The sequence below is a fragment of the Monomorium pharaonis genome, chromosome 9 (assembly GCF_013373865.1).
Source record: "Monomorium pharaonis isolate MP-MQ-018 chromosome 9, ASM1337386v2, whole genome shotgun sequence".
Taxonomy (NCBI): domain Eukaryota; kingdom Metazoa; phylum Arthropoda; class Insecta; order Hymenoptera; family Formicidae; genus Monomorium; species Monomorium pharaonis.
Window position 1 is genome coordinate 5,753,128 of NC_050475.1, and position 21,197 is coordinate 5,774,324.

Sequence of the window (21,197 nt, forward strand, 5' to 3'; positions counted from 1 at the left end):
TCCTCGCACCTAGCAAACTGTTCGCGATCGTGAAAACAGTTATACGTTGCACCGTATCGTATATACAGCGGTTTGGCATTGCATCCTTTTGAGGATTGTAGTAGATTGCAGTGGATTACTGACAACTCGTACGTGAAAAAAATCATCTGGCAACTACCTTTAACCTCAATATATGTATGTTAATCTCTAGTAGCCAATCAGATAAAGCTTCGACGTTAAATCGAACTACTGATCTAACGGCTAAAAATAATTCTGGGGAATCGCTTCGTTACCATAATAAACGGCTCATTGCAAATCACTAAGTTTAGGGTAGTTAAAAGCGCACGCATGGGTCATCTTGATTTTATAAGTTTCTAACATATATGCATACATGTATATGCGTGTTATTTTCAAAATAATTAAATTTGTTTTCTATTTTTATTTCACTTAATTTATGTGATTATATATCTTTATCTTATGATATGAAAGATTCTGTCAAAAATTAAATTAATTCTATAAAAAGATAGATTATTGATAAAATTATTTGACGAATACTAAAATTATAATAAGAAATTTAGAAAAAATGGAGTGGGATCAATATAGCTTTTAAAAAGAATTTTACACACATATGATACACGTGTTTAAAATAATTCTGAGGAATACATATATTAACGTATTTTACTTTCATACGACTTTCATCACTAAATTTCTTTTAACTTAAGTTATGTATTTTTAAAACAAAATTAACATTTAAAATAATAATTATCTTATATTCAGATTTTTTAGAATATTTATATTTATAAAATTTAGAACATTTTATTATTAATAAAATCTATTAGATATATTTATTATTAATTCATATTTTTAATATATATTTTTTCTCAATTTTTTTTTAACGTACACAATACATTATTTCCTACCATATGCGTTCTCAAAACCCGACATTGACTTTGGGCTGTTAGCCAAATTTAGCTTAGTCCAAAGCAAACCGAGTATTCCAAACATTTTCATTAGCTAACATCATGTAAAATATAGGTAGTGTTTGAAATACGAATATATATTACAAAAAATTCGAACTTGGCAATACGTATGATAAAAAATTATATTTTTTTACAGTAATTTTTTTATAATTATTTTTTAAAATCATTGTTGCAGGATAAAATTTAGGAAAGATTTGTAACACTTTTAAGTCACAAATTTAATTTTATAACGTTTCGTTACACCGTACATGTAACGAAACGTTATAAAATTAAATTTGTGACTTAAATTCTACTAAATCGTTAGACTCGTTCAAGTCTGTTACCGTCGATAATCGTGCATGATACGAAGTACGGAAACGGCGATAAGGACAGTGGTTCGACTTCCCGGTTCATGTCAAAAGCTCTTTTTAACTTTTACTAATTTAGTTGAGATAATATCAGTTTGACGTCATAAATATAACTCGTATTATCTCTCTGTACACTCGATAAACTCTTCGAGTTCTTGCGAATTAGCTCTTGCGCATGTATAGCAAAGATATCATCATACATTCCTTGTTCAAACTTTACAAAATTATAAATATCACGTTCTGCTTTGTATAGGGCCTTAAGGATGTCACTTGAAATCCTTCCGTAGCATCATAGCTAGATTTCTGTGCTTCGCGATTACGACTCGATGATTTTTTTTCTAATATCGCCGGATGTCGTCGCATCGTGACATGAGAGCAGCTCTTATGAAACATGCTAATATTTAAAAAAATTACCCGGCGATAATCGTGCTCTTATTGTTGCTCGTCAACCAGAATTTAAATAATGATATAGATTGTAGTTAAACAGTTAGCGACGAAGAGCTGATGTTGTTCAATATTATATAACTTGTTCCTTATAATTTCTCGCTGCAGATCCTGCAGCAGAAAGAAATGATTTTGCTGACGCATTGCGTCTTTCTAGATTAGATACGCTTGATCGCGTGTTATTGGCGAATCAAATTAAGGACACGCTGTTTAAATTCGGCAGACTGACTAGGACGCTATTTTCGATTTCCTTCGTAGAGAAATTCCACAACCGTAACGATATTGTGAAATTAATCGTAGTCGACGAAAATATTTGAAGTTGAAAATATCAAATCCAGTTCCGAAGAAATTTGGATCAAATATTATTTTTTTATTTAATTCTGAACTCGTTTATGCCATCAGAAACCTAAATTATGTGACTTAGTCTGCTTATATTTTCAGCTATTTTTAGTTGGTTTATTCGTAAATAAAATCGACTGGTTAAAAAACAACTACACCTGATGAACCAAGAAATACTGTAAAATGATTAAAAACGATTAATTTCATAATTTTTATGCGAAATGTTATCATGAGAGATAATTTTTTTTTATAATTATTTTGTACATAATTTTGTATTTCTAAAACAAATTTATACTCATGCAATATTAATCTTCGTTTATTTACTTTTGTCATTAATTTTTGTCATTACATTTATATTATAATTTGTTATAATATTATAAAATGACAATTACATAATGATACTTTGAAAGTATTTTTTATGAAGATGTTTGCCATTTTTCTTGGATCAAATTTTTGTAAAATAAAAACACTAAATAATTTTACATATTTTGAAGTATAGCCATACGATGAATTCAGTGTTTAGTTTTTTTCCAATACAACAGCAGTGTAATATTTTGAATAATTTGTTCTTATAATTCGAAATATATTAACAATGGATGAAGCAACCGACTATAATATATTTTAATCAATAGAAGCTTTTGACATATGAGGAAACAATAATCAATTGTCTACTTTGAAACAATATGTAATTATTGGTGGACAATAAATAGATGGATCGATTTATGCAAATTGTTTACATATTTTTAGATTGATAAATCGATACTAGGAAATTGATCAAAATATAATATGCATGCTGGAAAAAGTTGTAAATTTTATGCAAATAAAAATAAAATTAATATGCTAAAAAATTTTATTAAAAGTTTAATACATTTATTAAATTATAATTTTTTCTAATAAAATAAAGCGTATATTTGAAAAGCATAATATAAATTTAATTTTATAAATTTACATTAAATATTTGATATATATTTATATATAATATATATTTTTAATATTTATAATGTATTGTAGATATACGCGTTTGCTATGATTTTAATTAAAATTTTCTTTTTTTAAATTTACGTAAATTTAATTAACTTATTTAAAGTAATATTAATTAGGAGTATCTTTTCTCCAGAGCAAATTTTTGACAGAACATACTATTTATATTGTTGTTTGTATATATTAAACATTATTACTACTTGATGCAGTTTGACTGATTCATTGTAGGATATTCTGACATTAAATCTCTTCTGTTTGTGTTCGACATTGATTAATGTTACCATGCACTTGTCGATACGTATCTCGTATTGATTACCGATACAATGTTGCTAAAGATGAACTTCGATAAATTATCCTGTGTTTCAATTAAATCACATAACATATAGCGTATAAAAATATCTATGTTTTCATATTTCATATTGAAATCCATAAAAAAAAAGTATTTCCAGTTTAATGAATAAAGGTAAAAGGTAAAATTGAATAAAAGTAACAGCAAATGGTGTTTCTGCTTATATCATTTTTATTCTTTGAAAGTTTTACATATACACGTTAATCATTAACGACATAATAAACAATGACATATAGAACTTGAGTAGCGAGTCGCGAGTCGATAAGGGAAAAATGTTTCATAATACATACATATCACGTAATAGTTATTATATAGCGACCATATATATTTAACATTATGTATAGACATATACAGACGAAGTTCGTGTATGTGTGTTATATAGTAACCATTATATATATATACATATATATATATATATGTATGTATATATGTATATGTATATACATATATATCATAGATATAACATTAGGCGTGATTTTGTCTCGTGTATGTGTATTCATTTAGGTATGCGTGTACAAGTATACACATTTATCTCTGCTTAAGAGCATTTATGCTGAAAGACGTAGACGTGTGTACATCAATAATTAATTCTTTTTTATATATCTAATTTCATACGGACTTTGTTTTTATATATGTAAGAAATACGCGTTCTTTATCTATATAGAAGAGACAATGAAGAAAGGAAACGCTCACGAGAGCATAAGATTAACTCGTAGTGTTTTGTCAATGTAGATAGCATCTGTAAACACGTGTTTATGCTGTGTACATTTGTGTATAACTGGTACGTGTTAACACAGATACGAGATTTCTGAAATCGTGCGAAGAAGCGACGTGTGAGCGAGCACCGAGATTACAAAGATACATTCTTCGATCGAAAGTTAAGCTCCATTTATCGTCCTTACGTGCAAGGTGAGTCCTGGATGGGACCGGCGATAATTTCGTTTACACGTCCCGCTAACGCACACACATGCGTATGTAAAGGTATCGTCGTGTTTGCGCACATACGCGTTTACGCGTCTTCAGGGTATCGCGCGCTATATAAATGAAATAAGTATGGCGGGCCGGTCGTGTGCCCGTCGGGCGTGCCGGCAACGATCCGACCACATTGTAAGACGCTGTACAAAAATATCCGCTTATAATAATTAGTAATAATAAACGGCGCGCCCGACGAGTCTAACGCCGGCTTCCAGCGATATGTCTTGATATGGTTCTACGGGCTTGACGTCCGGCGATCTGTAATCCTTTCGGCTGCTGCAGCCACTGATAAGTATTCTCATTCGTTGGGCAATGCTCATGAAACGGTAGAAACTTTGTAGAAGATTTCGCCTCTCGATTTTATTCAGTTATTATTCAAGTAGAAGGGTATAGAGGGTGCGTAGACAATTCTATATGCATTGTACAGTGCTTTTTTAGAGCATCTTAACAGTATGCCGCAGTCACCAGCAGGAAAGATTAAAGTCGCGCAAACTCCCGTTTTCGCTTTTGTCTCTAAAATTTGTCTAAAGATATGTTTTAACATTCGAGCCGGAAGTTCTTCAATGAAGCAAATTTTTGAGTGTATAAGTAGATAATTAATTCGGATTTAAGAAACTTTTGTTCTTAACATTTTTTATTTTTCTATTTCAATATAATAGCAAAAGAACAAAATTTAGAAATAAGAAAGATAAGTAAAGATAAAAAACGTCGAATAACTTAGGGTATTGTCGGAAAAATGATTGAAATGTAAAATGTTTAAAATATAATATAAAGAAGCTCTTTTATATTGCATTTCTCAAATGTGTTTTCTACAATAAATAGTATATACTTTGAACTTCTGACTCAGATAATTATGCTACTTCGCTAGTTTTACTTTCATATCTATCAACTTTTTTTATAACTTATTGCCGTTCACACACTGCCGTTTTTCTCTTGTTAATAATCATAACTGTGTATAGATTAGAACTCGTGTAAATCTGTACTCATGAATTTTTCGCTTGTAATTATATAAAGACGAAAATTAATTAAGGGTAATAGTAGATATGCCTCGTACGAATCCTAAGCTAAAGTAGGGCCTGCAGAGGATCGCATTTGGCGTATCGTTAATTTTTATTATTATTTAACATATCCAAATCTTATATTAAAGTATTTTATAACTGAGAATACAATAAAGCAAAACACGATAAAGATGGATTTTTGGAATTTAAAAGACAACTAAATTTACAACGCCAATGTGTGCTTGACAGTTTTTTTATATTATTATTAATATAACTTTTTAGAAAAAACATCTAGTGCATATATGTATATATAAGAGATATAGGTATATATAATATATTTTTTATAATCGTAAAATAATGCATAATAATATATATATTATATATATAACGTACATATATATGTATATATATATATATATGTATATATGTTAACAAATAAATTCTCTTAAATCTCGTACGTTCACGATATGTATACGATCTTTAGTCGTTATAGCTTCGTCAAGCCTTAAATCGACTTAGTTAATCAGTTTATCTTACAAGTAGATTTGGGCGTATAAATGATATGTGTACGTGTGTATGTGACATCGTACGCGTCTCTACCTGCGCATTCAAAAGAGAAGATCTTCACTCGCGAAATAGATCACGCACTGTATTAATCAAACGATTTTTTCCAGACCACAGACGGTCTTATTGCATCGATCATGAAATGTTGAAATGACAATCTATTTTAAGTAAAAAAAAATTAAAAGACATTTTTTAGAAAATAGCTTCAAGAATTATTCCATTTATGCAAATTTTCTTTATTGGTTTGTTGAAGTATAACATTGTTATTAAACTGCTAAATTAGAGAAAAGATTCCAATATTTTATACATGAAAAAAATTGATGACACGAAACTTTTGCAAGAATTACGTATTATTATTTCACACACCAAGTCAAAATATGAAATATCCAAAATGCTCTCTGAAATGTCTAGCTCTGAAATTCACTTTCGAAAAGCTCGGCTTGACGCGCCATATAACGCATACCGGCGATCTAATATTCCGCTATACGATATATGCGCCTTACAATAACACCTTAGGCTTAATTCTACCTTATTTTTTATACGTATCGAATAGCAAAACACATGATACTTTCTGCGTTAGCACTACGTCCTGTGAACTACGTCTCCTGCACGATCGATCTGCCGTACGATGGGTCTTCGCTGAGAAACGCGTTCGTCGTTGAGTATGCATTGCTGAATTTGCCGAACGTCTTTCAAAACGAAGCACACGATATGCGTTGTCATGTGCCACGATCTTCCATATTGTAAACGGATATTATTGTTAACAGACGAGAAATATTTTAAGCACAACAGACGGATGTTATGCCTTTACGATTGTTTGTGTCTCTGCGTCCCGTGATGATCATCGCGAACACGTGTAACGCATGCGTTTTACCTTCGGCAAGATGATGCAATTTTAGTGCACACGTGAGCTGTCGCGGCGGCGAAGTAAGCAAGTCGTAAAGCGAACGCAACGAGGCGTTTGAATAACCACGTTTGTGCTCTACCGGCTTTGACAAGTGTCGGTTTCCTGTTGAGAGTATCGTTGGGAGTATTACGTGTCATCAGCACAGTCGTTATCTCATTTCGCGCGGTCGGGTCTTTGCGAGTCGAGTTAAGTATTGGGGCGATCTCAAGATGTTAGCGATTCTACCGCGCGCGCGGGGGGACACATTCCAGCAGAAAAGTCGATAAAAAGATAAATGTCACGAGTATTATTTTTGTTTTATCCCCGAATTTAACCTATCTATTTTCTTTTTCGTTTTCTAATCAGTGTATCAGAAATTATTGATATAATGATATAATGATTTACTATCAATGATGTATAACGGATTTAAGCAAAACAGACGAATGACCTACTTTCTGACACTTTGTCCCTGATAAATACAGAATGAATAAATTTGAATAATTGCTAATTTCTAAGTTCTGGAAAAGATCTTCGATAATAAGCAAGAGCAAACAAGCAAAAATAATTTTTGTTCGACGTTTCGGAAGATCGTGGCATATGGAAAGCAACGTACGGGAGGATGTCGACTGTATATTCGCGAGTATTCAACAGGAACGCATATTGATATGTATATAACGAGTGAATCCGGAACCTGACTTCCGGCCACTCGGATTCGCTAGTGAGTATACTACGCTTCGCGTCGCGAGCTTAACGGATAACCACGAAATAATTGGCAACGATGCTGATATGTAACGTTCCGGTGAAGAAAACTCGCGCGCTCCTTTTGCGAGCGAGAATTCTACGGTCCAGTGGCCGATCGTTCGATCGACGTTTGTTCCTAGCAATCGCTCAGATCCTATACCATCGAACTACATAAACGAGTGATACCTCGCTGCTACCTGTATTATAACAAGAATTAAAGATACGTATACCTCATTTGTTTTTCATTAGGTAGTTGTTTTCGATGAATTATCATAAGCAGCAGGTCGCGAGTTCATTGCTTACTACAGTTACCATGGCCATCTTGCAATTCGACCGTAAAGTATCTGAGGGGTTTATAAATAACAGTGACATTATCAGAAATTAATCCGCCATCGCGTAGCAAATATATCTCCTACAGACTGCTCGTCGTTACATTAATAATCTAGCGTTCCTGCGACGTCTGTGATTATCATTTCGACGTGCAGGAATTGAAGGGATTGCTCGTGATACCTAGTGCGATCTGACTTACCGCAAGGATTAACTTTTTTAACACGATCATTGTACTTTTGTGAATTGTATTTCACGGCGGCGAACGAAATTAAACTTACGACGTACGGTGAACATTAAGCGTCATCAAGCAAAAGTGTTACGGCATCAAGTAATTTATAAACGTCATTAAAAGAAATCCCAAACGTGTATCGGTTTGATTAAAATGTAAATATTTCCGCAAGCTTTCTTGCGGACAACGAACAGATTGTCATATTGAAGATTAATCGAATTGAAGAGCTCGACAGGAGCCGTTCCGGTTTAAAAAAGAACATCGCGGAAGCGCCCGGCGAATATCCGGAAGAATTTAAAGTATTCAGTTCTCAAAAGATCGATTGTCGCGGTTGCCAAACGCCACGTGATTGTCCACGCGCGATCGCATTGCATGGACGCGTATATGTATCTCTGCACGGAAAAGCAACCTTCGCTTGTACGCATAATATATTCTTTCCAGTTCGCATGCAAAATAGACATACCTCCTCCAGGGAAATAAAAAAAAAACGGCTTCTCAAAGAGCAAAGGAAAATCAATCACTCCTACCCGTCGCGCCGAATCGTAGCAATCTGTTCGAATAATAATGCTCGAGACTTCCTTCGTCAGCCTTGTTATGAGTCGGCTGATCGTGACAAACGGACATCGTGAGATGCGCCGACTTTTCGTGCCGCGACTCCCTCGCACCATTCCCATAACAGGCCATGAATGTGTTGAATTGTCGCGATGGTACATGATAAAGTAGCGTTTTGTTTTCTACAAAAAGGCTATCGTGGAATCGTGACGCGTCTCCGCTATCGCGTCACGATTACCTCGAAAAGCCTGGGGGATCCTTACCTCCTTTATAGAACTGAACAACGGAATAAAAGATTCGTAGTGAGCTACAGCAATCGCGAGTTGTAATAACAGCGCTTAATGAAAACGGCAGATATGATTATTGACCGTTCCAGCGACGTCGAAACGAAAAGTCGACTGTCCGTCACCGCGCGATGCCGTGCACCCTTGCAAAACGCATTACACTACAGCAGCAGTAAGAACAATCAACGGTAGCGTCGCGTCGACGTACATTCTACAGCCGATAGCTGACGATGAGAATTTCCCGACGTTTTTGCCCGCGCAGCCCATCCTTTCGAGCGGGATATTCTGCACGGAATATTCACGATGTTCCGTAGGCATCATGCAGACTGTCCGCTTCTTTGACATCATCTCGTCGTCCTTGTCACGCAAATTTCCGAGCCACACGGAGTACCATCGTAGCTCGCAGTCACAAATCAAAGGGTTGTCTGAACGACAGGAAAACAGCGGAAGAAAGATGAAATTAATAAATTCGCACAAAATGAATTTCTGTTTAAATGAAAAACTAAAAAAGTATAACTTTAACGAGCGCGATATTATTTAATTCGGTGATTTAAATGTTTTAATAAGATTTATGTAAGTAGAAGAGAGGCAGATGATTTTTAAAACGTGTTGTATTTATTTTTAACATTAGGGACTTTAATGGCAAAAGATAATGAAATTTTGGAGTTATCGTATATTTGACTCGGAGAAAAGTTATTAGTATAAATATTTTAAATAAAAGAAAAGTAATATATTTTTTACCTGTTATATCGATGTGACGTAGAGTGTCAACGATGTTCTCCGTAACTTCTTCTGGGATATGTGTGAGTCTGTTGTTTTGCAAATTTAAAGTTTCTAGCGAATTGAGATTTTCGAATACCAGAGGTGGAAGTATTTTAATCCTAAAAAGATTACGTAATAATATAGAATATTTTGCATATATTTAAAAAATTGAAACGGTGTTTGACCCAAATTCTTAAATAGTATATGCGTGAAAAAAAGATTATTACATATTTTTCTGCAGATTAAGGAAAGTGATGGAATCTCCGTAGCCCGTGAAAGCGTCCTCCGGAAGTACAGTGATGTTATTTGACCGCAAATCAAGGTGGCGTAAGCGATGCAAACGTCGCAGAGCGTCGCTCGGTACCGAATGCAAATTATTATCTCCCAGTCGTAAATATTGCAAGTTTTCTAGAATAAAAGATTAAAAGATTTACGGAAAAGAGAGAGGGAGAGAGAGAGAACAAAAATAAAAAATGAACATATATGTATTTAAGATATGAAAATGAGGCTAATAGTTCCAAAATTCTCTTATTAAATTTCTTATTAACTTTTTTGTGAAGACGCATATTGATTTTTTCGTATGATGATGTGAGTAGCGTAATTAAAATGGTCGTACACAAATGTATAAAATATATTAGGAAAAGTAAAATCTGGTTTATAGTAGGCAACTTTGTTACGTGAAGATCAATAATGGCCTTCAAGAGTTACGACACGCTCAAACAAACTTCTTTAGATGAATTGTAGCTAGTTATAATTAAATCAAGTTATTACTTGTAGTGATGAATAAACACTTTATCGAAGAATTTACGTAAGCATAAATCAAATACTTTGTTTGAAAGCTTTAATTAGATCCATCAACATTGATGAAAATAACAAATGATTAAAAAATTCTAAATTTTTGTTGGGCTTTTAGTAATAAATAATAATTAAATATTGATAAGAATGAATGAAAGAATATTCAAGAATAATTTTGCACAAAGCAAGAACACATCTTGCTAAGAAACAACGCTTCATTCAATATGTTATTATAATAAATAAAAACAAAATATTTCTCGTACAATAATAATACTTCGCAATTCATGTTTTTGCTTCATATAAAATTATCCTAAATATAATTTATAGGGCTGCGGAAGTAGTTTTTTAACCTATTTTAACCTATTGAACTATTTTATTAATATTTTATTAACATTTATTTATAACAGCGTTTATGTGTGTTTGAATTATTGGTCTTATTGATTGCGAAGCTAGCTGTGATACTCGACTGAATTGTCGATATTCTACATTCACACAATGCTTTGTCGATTATCTTGGTAGTGGAGCTCGCGTTCATAGGATGCAACGAGATGAAAGGTAGTTTGTAAAGTGTCGTTCGCTCGTTTATATCCATGTTCCCAAAGGGAACCGATTGCATCTCAGGCAAGCAGCCACAGTATGCGGTAGATTTAAATGCTAAGCAGTTGTTCGCAACGATAAATAATGTAGAACGTGATCTGCAGAGACTGCAGGAATTTTATGGTAAACTGAACGCGAGCCCGCACATAAATTCCGCGGCTACATTAAACCAGCGCGCATTAAGATGATTTACCAATACAAAATTTAAATTATTGTTCAATTAATATAGAAAAATAAAACGATGCTCAAGTGTTGATTATTTCTTTGCATATTATTAGTAAAATTTTCTATAACAGAGTTGTTGTACATATTTAATTGTTAGACTTTTAAATTTATTGTTAAAAAAGGAGGGGATGGAGAATCATATTGATATCAGGCGCACTATAACTTTATCGTAAGTGCTATGTTCGAGTGTCCATGTTTAACAAATTAAACACAGCTATATTGCAATTGCACTTACCCTCAAGACCTATGAACGCATTGGCATCCACGTGAGTAATCTGATTTCCGTCGAGTTCCAAAGAGTTTAATTGTGTCAAGTGGGAGAATACACGCGCCGGGACCTCACGAAGGTGATTGTGCGCCAATCCTAATGAATCGAGCGCTTTCAATCCTGAAAGAGTAAAACGTTTTATCGATGAGCCCATTTTATTTAATTGTATGAAATGCTCGTTACACATTCATTTTATAAAAGCTCTGTATTTATATCTGCAGATTCGATACATATGATGGATTAAAAAAGAAGGTAATTTAATTAAAATTACAATTGTTCTGCAAAATGCGATCAACAAAAATTGAAATGTTAAAAAAACATTTCTTTTAAAATGAAATATATTATCTATTTTACCTTCAAAGTCTCCTTCCGTTATTGTAGATATGCGATTCTCTTGCATTTCTAATTTCTTCAACAATTCTAACGTGGATAAAGCTTGAGTTGGAATCTTCGTGAGCTCGTTTCCGCCTAAGTTAAGTCTTTTGAGTCTCCGGCTAAAAGCGCGAGATTTAAAATTAGGCTAGGAGATATTCGAATTCATTCTTCATTCGAAGCTTTTTATAACAGTGAAGAATTCTATTTAAAGTAACAAAGTTGGGAATTTAATTATTCTAGATTAGCCAAGGAAATGCATCTTCAAAATTTCTATATCAATTTTTAATAAAAAATCTCTGTCTGGCTTAGTTTTTTTTAATTTACTTATGAAATTAGCAAATAAAAGCGACTTACTTATCGAGTCCTTTAAATGCATCTGGATCTATAGAGGAGATCTTGTTCTCATAAAGGGTGAGAATTTCGAGTGTGTCGAGACCTTCGAAAGCTCTAGCGTGGATGGCTGCGATTTTATTACGGTTTAAATTCAAAATCAGGAGATGGTGAAGGTCTCGCAACGCGACGCTCGGAACGCTACTCAGCGAATTTTGGGAGAGATCCAGCTGTGTCAATCCCGTTCCTGTAAGGAAGTGTATTAACTGAATCTGTATTTGCATTTGTAATATTGCTTATATAAACCTTGTAGTTTGATCAATACTATTTTCGAGTATTTCTTAAATTTGTAAAAATGTGAGAGGGAGAGGGGAGAGGAAGAAAGAGAGAGGGACCTATTTTTACCAACGTAGATTAACTTTAATCTTGGATTAAATTATTCTTTATCTCTTTCTAATTTTTGGAACTAGAATGAGATAACAAGTAAATTAAATCAAGATTAAAATTAATCTACGTTAGTAGAAATAGGTCAGAGAGAGATGGTAAAACGGCAAAGTTTAAATGTAACACCGTTATGATTAACTTTAAAGAAAATTTGACTATGTATAAATGTTAATTATGTATAAAACTTGTTTTAATATTTAAAAAACTTTGATGTATACTATGCACATTATATTAAAAGATGTCGAAATTACGCATATATAAGTATATGTATACATATATAAGAATCAAAATTATTTATAAATTAAAATATAAAAATAAACTATATATATATATATATATATATATATATATAGTTGACAGGAAGCGTATATAATGAGATATAAGTTTTAATCTTTTAATATTGAAATTCAATTTTATATCGTTTTCTTGTGACTCTTATTTCTTTTTTCGTTACTTTTAATTTTTGATTATTGAGAGTGCTCTCTCTCTCTCTCTCTCTCTCTCTCTCTCTCTCTCTCTTTCTCACGACATATTGAGGACTATTTATAAATTTATTAAATTATTGTTTTGCGTTTTGACGAAAACTGATTTGGTATTTTACAAAATGTAAAATTACTTGCGATATTGATTAATAGTACGACTACAAAGTTTCGAATTCTTCCTATTTGATGCATATATAATTAATTTGTTGTAAAATACACGATGCAAGCATCTGGAAAATACCATTTTCTATGTTTAATATACTTTCGACTTTGCGAGTTAATCACCACGACCGGGTGATGTCGCGCCGAGAGACGGGGAATGCCGCATTCTCATTAAGGTCGTGGTATATGCGATATGTTATCTCCACGTATCTCGAATACGGGTATAAAAAGAATGTATTTTTCACTCCTTTACAATAATTTATTCTGAATCTCCGTGGCCGCGTAAAAACGATGTGGTGATCAAGTTAGTATAGGATTTCGTAAGAGATTTAAAAACAGGTCAAATTTGCAGTCAATTTTAACATGAATTTTATGATAGAGGACTTTAATTAGAAACTGATTTTAAATTGTTCAAAGTTTTTTGAAAAGAACAAGTATCGTTCAACGCCATAAAAATATTATGTGGAATAAGAAAATTATTATATAACCCGAATATTAGAACGCTCTCTTTTTATTACTTCTTAATTATTAATCACAATGTACTTTGAAAATTGAATATTGATATATTTTAAGTGAATTAATTTTTTTATCATTTAATTATCTAATTATATATTAAATTTAATTTTCTTTAGACGTTATTTTTAAAGAAAAATTTAAAACTTAAATATTTGCATTTATATTACTACATTACTTAAAAGTTCATAATTTAATTATTTGTAAAATTATTGTGAAATGCAATAATATATTTTGTTTTAATATTTTTTTAAGTAAAAAAATGTTCAAATATTCAGAAATTTAGTTTGTATAACATTTAGGCTTGGTTATACGAACATTATTTTAACTTCAAGTGAGACTTAAATATGCGTTTGTCTTCATTTATTTAGAGAGAAAGATAAAGATAGACATACTCTTAAGTCTTGCTTAAAACCAAAACAATGTTGGTGCAACCAAGCTTTAACATTATATTTATCATAGTTATAATGGAAATGCTTACATTGATATTAGCAGTTATCTTTTGGTGAACTTTAACCTTTAACCTTTCACAATTGCCATTAAGATAAACTCGTCATGTTTTTTAACTACAATTTCTTAAAATGCCGCGATAATGAGCGTATTATATTTTTTGAAATGTCATAAATATTGTTAGATTGCTGAGATAAACTTTAAACAAAGATTAAATACACAATATTTGCCTACTTGTGGAAATTGATTTGAATTTTGCAAACAAAATTAATGTTATAAAGCATCGTATTTGTTTTAAATTTTATATTCTATATATTTCATTGAATATACACGCAAATTGATTTTATACGTTTCTGTTTTTCTTCGAAAAAGTGACAATTTCTAGCTCTCTTTCGCGTGTCTTATTGATACTTTTGTTTAATTCAATTATAAGCGAATAGCATTCGTGTACTTACCGAGAGAACTAAGGGAAGATTCCTCGAGCACCGCGAGGCTACTATTGTGGATGGTGAGGTGGCGTATGTCGAGCCCGAGGAACACGTATCCCTGCAACTTGGGCAGGGTGTTATGCCTGAGCCTAAGATAGAATATCACGAGGTTCTGTCTTCCCTTAAGCACGGCCATGGCCTTCAAGATGTGTGTCAGGTCCGTAATCTCGCACACAATGTCCAGGCCGGATTTTTTCACGCTGCAATAACAGGGCGAGATCTCACTGTGGGACGGACAGACCTGCGACGTTTGCGCTAAGCTCGTTGCTAAAACGAGGCAGAGCAACCACACCAGCCGCCACACATCCGACAGAGCTTGCTCCCTCATTTTTCGTGGGACTCCACACTTCTCCCCCACGACTTTGTCACAATGGCCGACCCTCCCGTATCCTACTTTTGCCCTCCGTGTCTATCCCTCTGGCGTTCACTCTCGCTTTCTGTCGGCCGCACGCCTCTTTCCAATCTTCCCCTCGTGCCGTCTCCGTTTCTGTACCTGCAGCCTGCTACTTAGCCTCTGCTCTTCTCATATCCATTGTTTGCTCTGCCACGGTGTATCAGTACACCGAGTCTGCAAATAAACGGAAACATGGTAAATCGAAAGCAAATAAGAAACACCCCGGTAGTCGATAGGAAATTGCGATATGATATAAATATATTATGTAATCACTCACAACTTACTCTTTTAAAAATATAATGGAAAACATGGGTTATATAACGGAGTTTATAAGCAAGATTAATTTCAATTCTTACACTGAGAAAAAAATGTTCTTAATTTAAATGTTCTAAATTTTCCAACTAAATTAAATTTTGTCTATTCAGGTATTTATATATTTCAATTAACTATATAAATATTTGAATTGAAATTTATGCATTTAAGTTATGCATAAATTCTTGAATTGAAAAAATTTTAATTTAGTTGGAAAATTTTGTCGTTAACAATATTTTTTTCTCAGTGTAACTACAACATCAATGGAATCTTTCTTATCCATTATTAATATCGTAAATGTCGTTGGTTTGTTATGACAGTAATAATATAAAATATATGGCAATTCAACCATTTCTTTGTTTATTCGAATGTAACGTGGCTTTTACAACTTTTTAAAAATATTCGTCGTAATAGAAAATACCATGGCTCAATACATTGCTAAAATAGTACAATGTTCAGTTCCTTTCAGTTTAATATTTATCCAATAACTATGTAGCTTATATAGAAATAGAAGATGGAAATTTATTGGATTTATTGTTAGCGTAGAATAACACATATATTTTAGCACGAAGCAGTAATAGCGTATACGAGCGGCATTCTAATCGCGCTGGTTGCACTGCAAACTTATACGAAAATATTCGTGCGTAATAAATGTCAAGGCAAATATTGCTTATTAGCAGTTATAATAACTCCATGAAACTTTTACGCACCGTCGTTAATAACTGCGGTAACATAAAATTTTAGTATTCATTAAAGCAGTTATACAAAACTTTACAAAAACACCATTATCATCATCGTAATCTATAAAAATCTGGCATCGGGAAAAAAATTATTCTTGCATTTTATTTTTACATATATGTAGTTTATATAAACACTTTGCATAATTATATGATTATCTTAAAAAACGTATTTTTTTCTTTTTCTCAGTAAATTTGAAATTTATTTTTTCTTAAAAAATTTACAAAGAATAAAATAATTTTATAATGAAAATGGGTGAATTTTAATTCCCTTTCTAAGTGATTAATTAATATTAAAATTGTGATGTAAATCATAAACATTAATGTTACTTTTTATTTGCATGTATTAATATTTTATTTTTTAATAAATTTTTGTTAATTAACTTTTTTTCCAATTTAAAAGCAATTTTATTTTCTTTCACGAACTAATGATTCAATTTTTATTAAGGATAAATTGATTCCGCTTCCACCGGACTTGACATGTTTTTAATTAATACATATGTTTATTTTTCCATAAGCTTTTAATGTTATATAACGAATTCAATTTCTTTATTCAATAATTTACACTTACCGAGCCATGCGGCGAATACCGTATCTTCTTCTAGCTCGTAATATACTCAATGGAAGACGCAAAATAGAGTAATGATGCGTACTCGCGTGATCACTAGTCATCGCTTTTGATATCGTTGTGTAAGTAATAGTTCAATCGATATCAGCTAATCGATCGCAGGCGCGCAACCCCGACGTTTCCTCGAATATTCGCATTTTTGTCACGTAGCAAATACAGCGATCAATAAAGTTCACAGAGGTCCGCGAGAAAACTTCTCGGCTCGTTAAACGAACGCGCTTCAGCGCATTGCAAATCTGAAATGGGTCAATCTCACTTCGCGCGCGAATGTCGGAATCACTCTCCCGAGATGATGATATCCGTGGCGAGTTTCGCACGGTCGCAAAATAACGCCGATATTGTCACGCGACGAATGTGTCGCACTATTATAGTTGCAGCTCGCTATCTCGCTTAGTGCGCGTAAATAATTTACTTTCCCGATAAACACGTTTCACCACGATCAACGCGCACCACCTACGTAGCCGCAAACCCGATCAACAAAATCGCAAGGTTTCCACTACCACCCATGAAGTAATCACTCGCTGCTTCCCCATTCGTTAGTAATATTCGTATCGTTTTCTATCCGGCGCAATTGCGTTGTGAGAATAACGCTCGGTAATTGCGTCACGATGTTATCGTCGTTTTGCAGTTATTGACAGGCTACATCAGCGACGGAATCAATCCCTCATTAGTTTTCCCGGGAGAAACACATCCGCACGATGCGACGCGCACATTGATGTCCGATAACACAATTCCCTCGAATCCGTTGCCGGAAGTACAAGGCACGATCGATGTGTTTCAGGTGGATTTAGAAGCGATTTATAATGATCCACGGTAAAGCCACAGTAGAATTGACGATATCTACCGCAAAGCTATCGCTAAGACACGTCTCCGCGCCAAGATGCGAAAGCGTTACAATTTACAGAGCCGAGCTCGCCGCTGCGTTACTGGTGACCGGGTGTCCGTTAGCATTATCATTGCCCGACTAATGGACCCCTTCCGGTACAGGGATCATGGGATCGCGACCGCGAGAATACGCCGGCCAACGTTATCGTTGCACGCCTACGATCGCCCACTGCAAATCAAGGGTTTCACGTAAAGAGTTTGTAATGGCGAAGGAATAGTAGAGAAAAACGAAAAACTTAACACCTCGATTTGTGTAAAAACGCCTAATGTCTCGGTAATGCTCTTTTTCCATCTCCGGTCATACGAGAAGACTCACAAAACACAAGCCTGTTTGCATCTCCCGATAGAAATTTTCTTAGAATAGCAATATCGAAAATTAAAAAACGTGATATGCGCTATAATATATATGTAAACCATGTACACTTATTAGTACTTTCAATATTTTTAACAACCGCATCACTTGAATGATTACGTTTGAAATATGATATTGTTTACTGATTCGCTTAATAACTCTGGGAAGCGTATATAGTTGGGACACTGTAGACAGTAGTAGAAGGATAATGCAAACGAAATAAATTACCTTCTTTTTACTTTGGAATGTAAATTTCCCTTTTCATATTTCGTATATGCGAATTTGCACAAGTAATTTCGGTATATCAGCTTTGTTAATTCTATAAACGAGGCGAATGGATGGATGCGAGTATAAATTCGTGCTCAGGAAAATATAAAGTTTTAACACAAATGTCATCAGCAAAATGAATGAGTTCATACCCTGGCTCTTCTGAAAGCATACGTATGGAATGGATATCTACCGTGTGTATCATATGGATTTGGAAGTGGAAATACTTTACTATTTATATTAACTGTACCTTATTATATATTTCAGAGATATAAATACTTTATTACATGTGCTAAATTTAAACTATGCAACATTTTATTATTTTGATATTCAAATTAATATAAATCTGAATTTGTAATAACCCCATGTTACCATTTCCAAGTTACTCGCGTACACACGTATCTTTTTATTATTAAATTCTAGTAAAACGCGAGAACATCCCATATCTTTCTATCCGTTAAACTAATCTTGTACAATCTTTTAAATTAATAGAAATGACAGATGTCGTTTTTGAATCAGATAATTAGCTTTCTTTATTATTTAAAGGCAATTCGTCTTTGATCAATAATTAATCTGTCAAGTTTGACATAATTGAGTTTATGATTGCGTGGAGATAGATAGATAGATAGACGGATAAAGAGAGATTGGAGGGGGAAGCATTGATATGCATCATTATTCCGAATATAGGTCTTTACATCTGAAAGATGGAGTTTATAGAATATTATGGAATATTGCACGATTGCCAATTAATAATAAATTGGGGTTCGCAAAGAAGATATTAAGAGTTTTCAGCTTTTAGAATGTATACTGATTTTTTCCAGAAATAATGCTTTTGTGCAATATATCTTACATTCTTATTTAATATGTTGAATATAAAATTAAAAAATTTTTGCCACAAAAATTAATTCAGGAATATAATAAAATAAAAGTTATAATTTAGACGATGAAATGGAGCCACGTTGAAATCAAAGTTGAGAAAAGAGAAAATAAGTACTAAAGGGAAGTGTGGTAAGCAGACGTAATGCTAAATTTCTTCTCGTAAATTTTCATAATTCACGGACGACAAATAATAATTACGCATTTGCGAACTGTACATTTACTTAAAATTTCGCACAGTACGTTAATGAACTTGATGCGCGTAATATGCTTTTAGCGCTGTGCTTTTCAAAGCAAAGCATTTGTAATAAAGCTTCGAGGATAATGTAGGCCCGAGAACAGTAATTAGCATATTGAACATTTTAGGACGAGAGGGACGAAGTGTGAGTCCTTCGGTTAACCGACGTCGCCAGTTGACGTCGCCCAAATCGATTCGTCTTCGCTTGCCCGACAATAGTTCACCTCGCTTTGTTTGTACGGCGGTTGGCGTAGAATAAATTGTACAATCTAACGAGAGAGAGAGAGAGACTTTGTTAAATTGAATGACGTCGACACTTCGATAATGTCGGTTACAGCAGACGCAACTTTTTTTCTTTTTCCCAGCCAACGTGCTTACGAGATGGATTTTCATCTTGAACCAGAGAAAGAAAAAAGGAGATTGTGAAATTTAATCTAATAATCGTAATATCAAATGTTACCATTTCTTTCGATAATACTATATAATACTATATAAAGGAATATGCTATATATAAAAAATTACAAAGCGTTTGTTCCCATACAACTTATAGTTCAAACATATTTAGCGATTTTATTATATTACGATTAAATTTAATAAATCTGCTCCACGTAATTGTGTCCGCTTATCTTCTTAACAGATTCGAACAGGTATTTTTAGTTTAATTGGCAAAATTCACAGGAAATTTTATATTACCTAAAATTGTATCTAATTATATTTTATAATATCAGGTCTGTGGGTTGGTTGAGATGTGAATAGAATAGAAACAAGTTACTATTTTAGTCTTATTATTTTTAGAAACTTATAATGATTAATGCACTAAAAAAGGAATTAATAATAATTACCAAATGTTGAGTGAAATATAATACCAGTTAAATATTAATATTAATATAACCAAAAATAATTTTATAATATTTATTACTAAATATATTTTGGAAAGGAACAACAAACAACAAACGTTATTAAACACTTTTTTAGTGTAGAATGCTTCTTTTTGATTTAATTAATAGTTTTTGTATTTCGACGTGACTTGATCGTATTTCCGATTTCATTATATTATCATGCCACAATCTCCGTTATCTCTGTGAGAATCAAAACCAGACGCTCTTCTCCCAGTTGAATTACAACCGATCCGATTCGTATCAAATTCTCGGAATGCGGCCTAAATCCTTAGCATGCTTTAGCAGTTAAATATATGATGAGCTTGTTAGGCTTTATTAGCATACATTGCGTGCGATTAACATGCGTCGTTGGGTACATCGACGCATGCGATGAGGATCGACGTGTGCATTTACGTAGAAGCAATTCAATAGCGTATGCCGTAGCGAATGTCACGTACGATTAATATACATATGATTGGATCTTTCTGGAATATTTTTATTCTTTTTTGCCCGTAGCGATACAATGTTGGCTAAAACCAGCGAATAATCGTATGCTTTGTGAATACTACGAATTCCGGATCCGTAATATTTGGATTTATTCTGCCCATATAAATTGTAAATTGTAATTATAGAGAAACAGCACTCAACTCTACCGAAAGAGTAACATATTTCAATTTTGCCCTTATTTCCTTGTTACAACATTCATATTCGAGCTGAGTACTACGAATTATTATTAAAACGATTAAAATGTTACAACGTGA

At 33.1% G+C, this 21,197-nt stretch overlaps 1 protein-coding gene across 6 annotated transcripts in view; it reads right to left on the bottom strand.

The window, feature by feature from the left end:
- Positions 1–3,571: 3,571 nt before the first annotated feature.
- The window catches only part of LOC105836201 (leucine-rich repeat-containing protein 15), a 106,990-nt gene continuing 89,364 nt past the window's right edge, over positions 3,572–21,197 (bottom strand). For 5 of the 6 annotated variants that reach the window (XM_012680071.3, XM_028193893.2, XM_012680067.3 and 2 more), the window contains 7 exons: positions 14,837–15,437; positions 12,355–12,577; positions 11,980–12,119; positions 11,593–11,745; positions 9,968–10,148; positions 9,720–9,859; positions 3,573–9,403 (listed from right to left, as the gene is read on the bottom strand). In XM_012680071.3, the coding sequence (XP_012535525.1) occupies positions 9,135–9,403; positions 9,720–9,859; positions 9,968–10,148; positions 11,593–11,745; positions 11,980–12,119; positions 12,355–12,577; positions 14,837–15,197 (1,467 nt within the window). In that variant the 5' untranslated portion in view covers positions 15,198–15,437 and the 3' untranslated portion in view covers positions 3,573–9,134. Of the gene's footprint in view, positions 9,404–9,719; positions 9,860–9,967; positions 10,149–11,592; positions 11,746–11,979; positions 12,120–12,354; positions 12,578–14,836; positions 15,438–16,883; positions 17,891–21,197 lie in introns of those variants that run through there. The other variant, XM_012680069.3, reaches the window with a different exon arrangement.